The sequence below is a fragment of the Condylura cristata genome, unplaced genomic scaffold (assembly GCF_000260355.1).
Source record: "Condylura cristata isolate star-nosed mole 26May11 unplaced genomic scaffold, ConCri1.0 scaffold00034, whole genome shotgun sequence".
In the NCBI taxonomy this organism is placed as follows: domain Eukaryota; kingdom Metazoa; phylum Chordata; class Mammalia; order Eulipotyphla; family Talpidae; genus Condylura; species Condylura cristata.
The window spans coordinates 6,067,764-6,068,306 of NW_004567135.1; the positions used below are offsets into that span (position 1 = coordinate 6,067,764).

The following is a 543-nucleotide window of genomic DNA, read 5'->3' on the forward strand; positions in this document are numbered from 1 at the left end:
CCCGCCCCGCCCCACCTCCCCGCCCAGGGCCTGCCCCGCCCCCTGGCTCACCCAGGTCGGCGATGCAGCACTGCAGGTTGCTCTTCACCAGCACGTTTCGGCTCTTGAGGTCGCGGTGGGCGATGGCCGGTTTGCCCTGGGTGCCAAAGATCTCCACGTGCAGATGCGCCAGGCCGCAGGCCGTGGACACCGCGAGCCTCAGGGCCAGCTGGGGATCCAGCGTCTGCCGCTGCAGAAAGTCGTAGAGCGAGCCGTGCTCGTGGTAGTGCGTGATGAGCCACAGCTGCGTGCTGGAGTTGCGGGAGGTCATGTCAGAGGCGATGAAGCCTGTGGGCAGAGGGTCTGTGTCTCCGCTGGGCAGAGCGCACAGGGCAGGCTGGCAAGGGCGGGGGGAGGCTGGTCTGGCTTAGGTCAGAAAGGAAGCCAAGTGGGGGACCAGGCGAGGCGGCTGGGGGTCACTGACTTGAGGCTTCGACTCCAGCCCTGAGCGCAGGGAATGAGTCCCCCAGACCTCTCATGGAGCCGCCTCCCCAACACACACAC

The 543-nt window shown here is 67.4% G+C and overlaps 1 protein-coding gene across 2 annotated transcripts in view; it reads right to left on the minus strand.

Annotated features, from left to right (window-relative positions):
• ACVRL1 (activin A receptor type II-like 1) overlaps window positions 1-543 on the minus strand; it is a 12,881-nt gene that overhangs the window by 6,218 nt on the left and 6,120 nt on the right. For both annotated transcript variants that reach the window (XM_004692730.2, XM_012732597.1), the window contains exon 7: window positions 52-327. In XM_004692730.2, coding sequence (XP_004692787.1) covers window positions 52-327 — 276 coding nt within the window. The remainder of the gene's footprint in view (window positions 1-51; window positions 328-543) is intronic.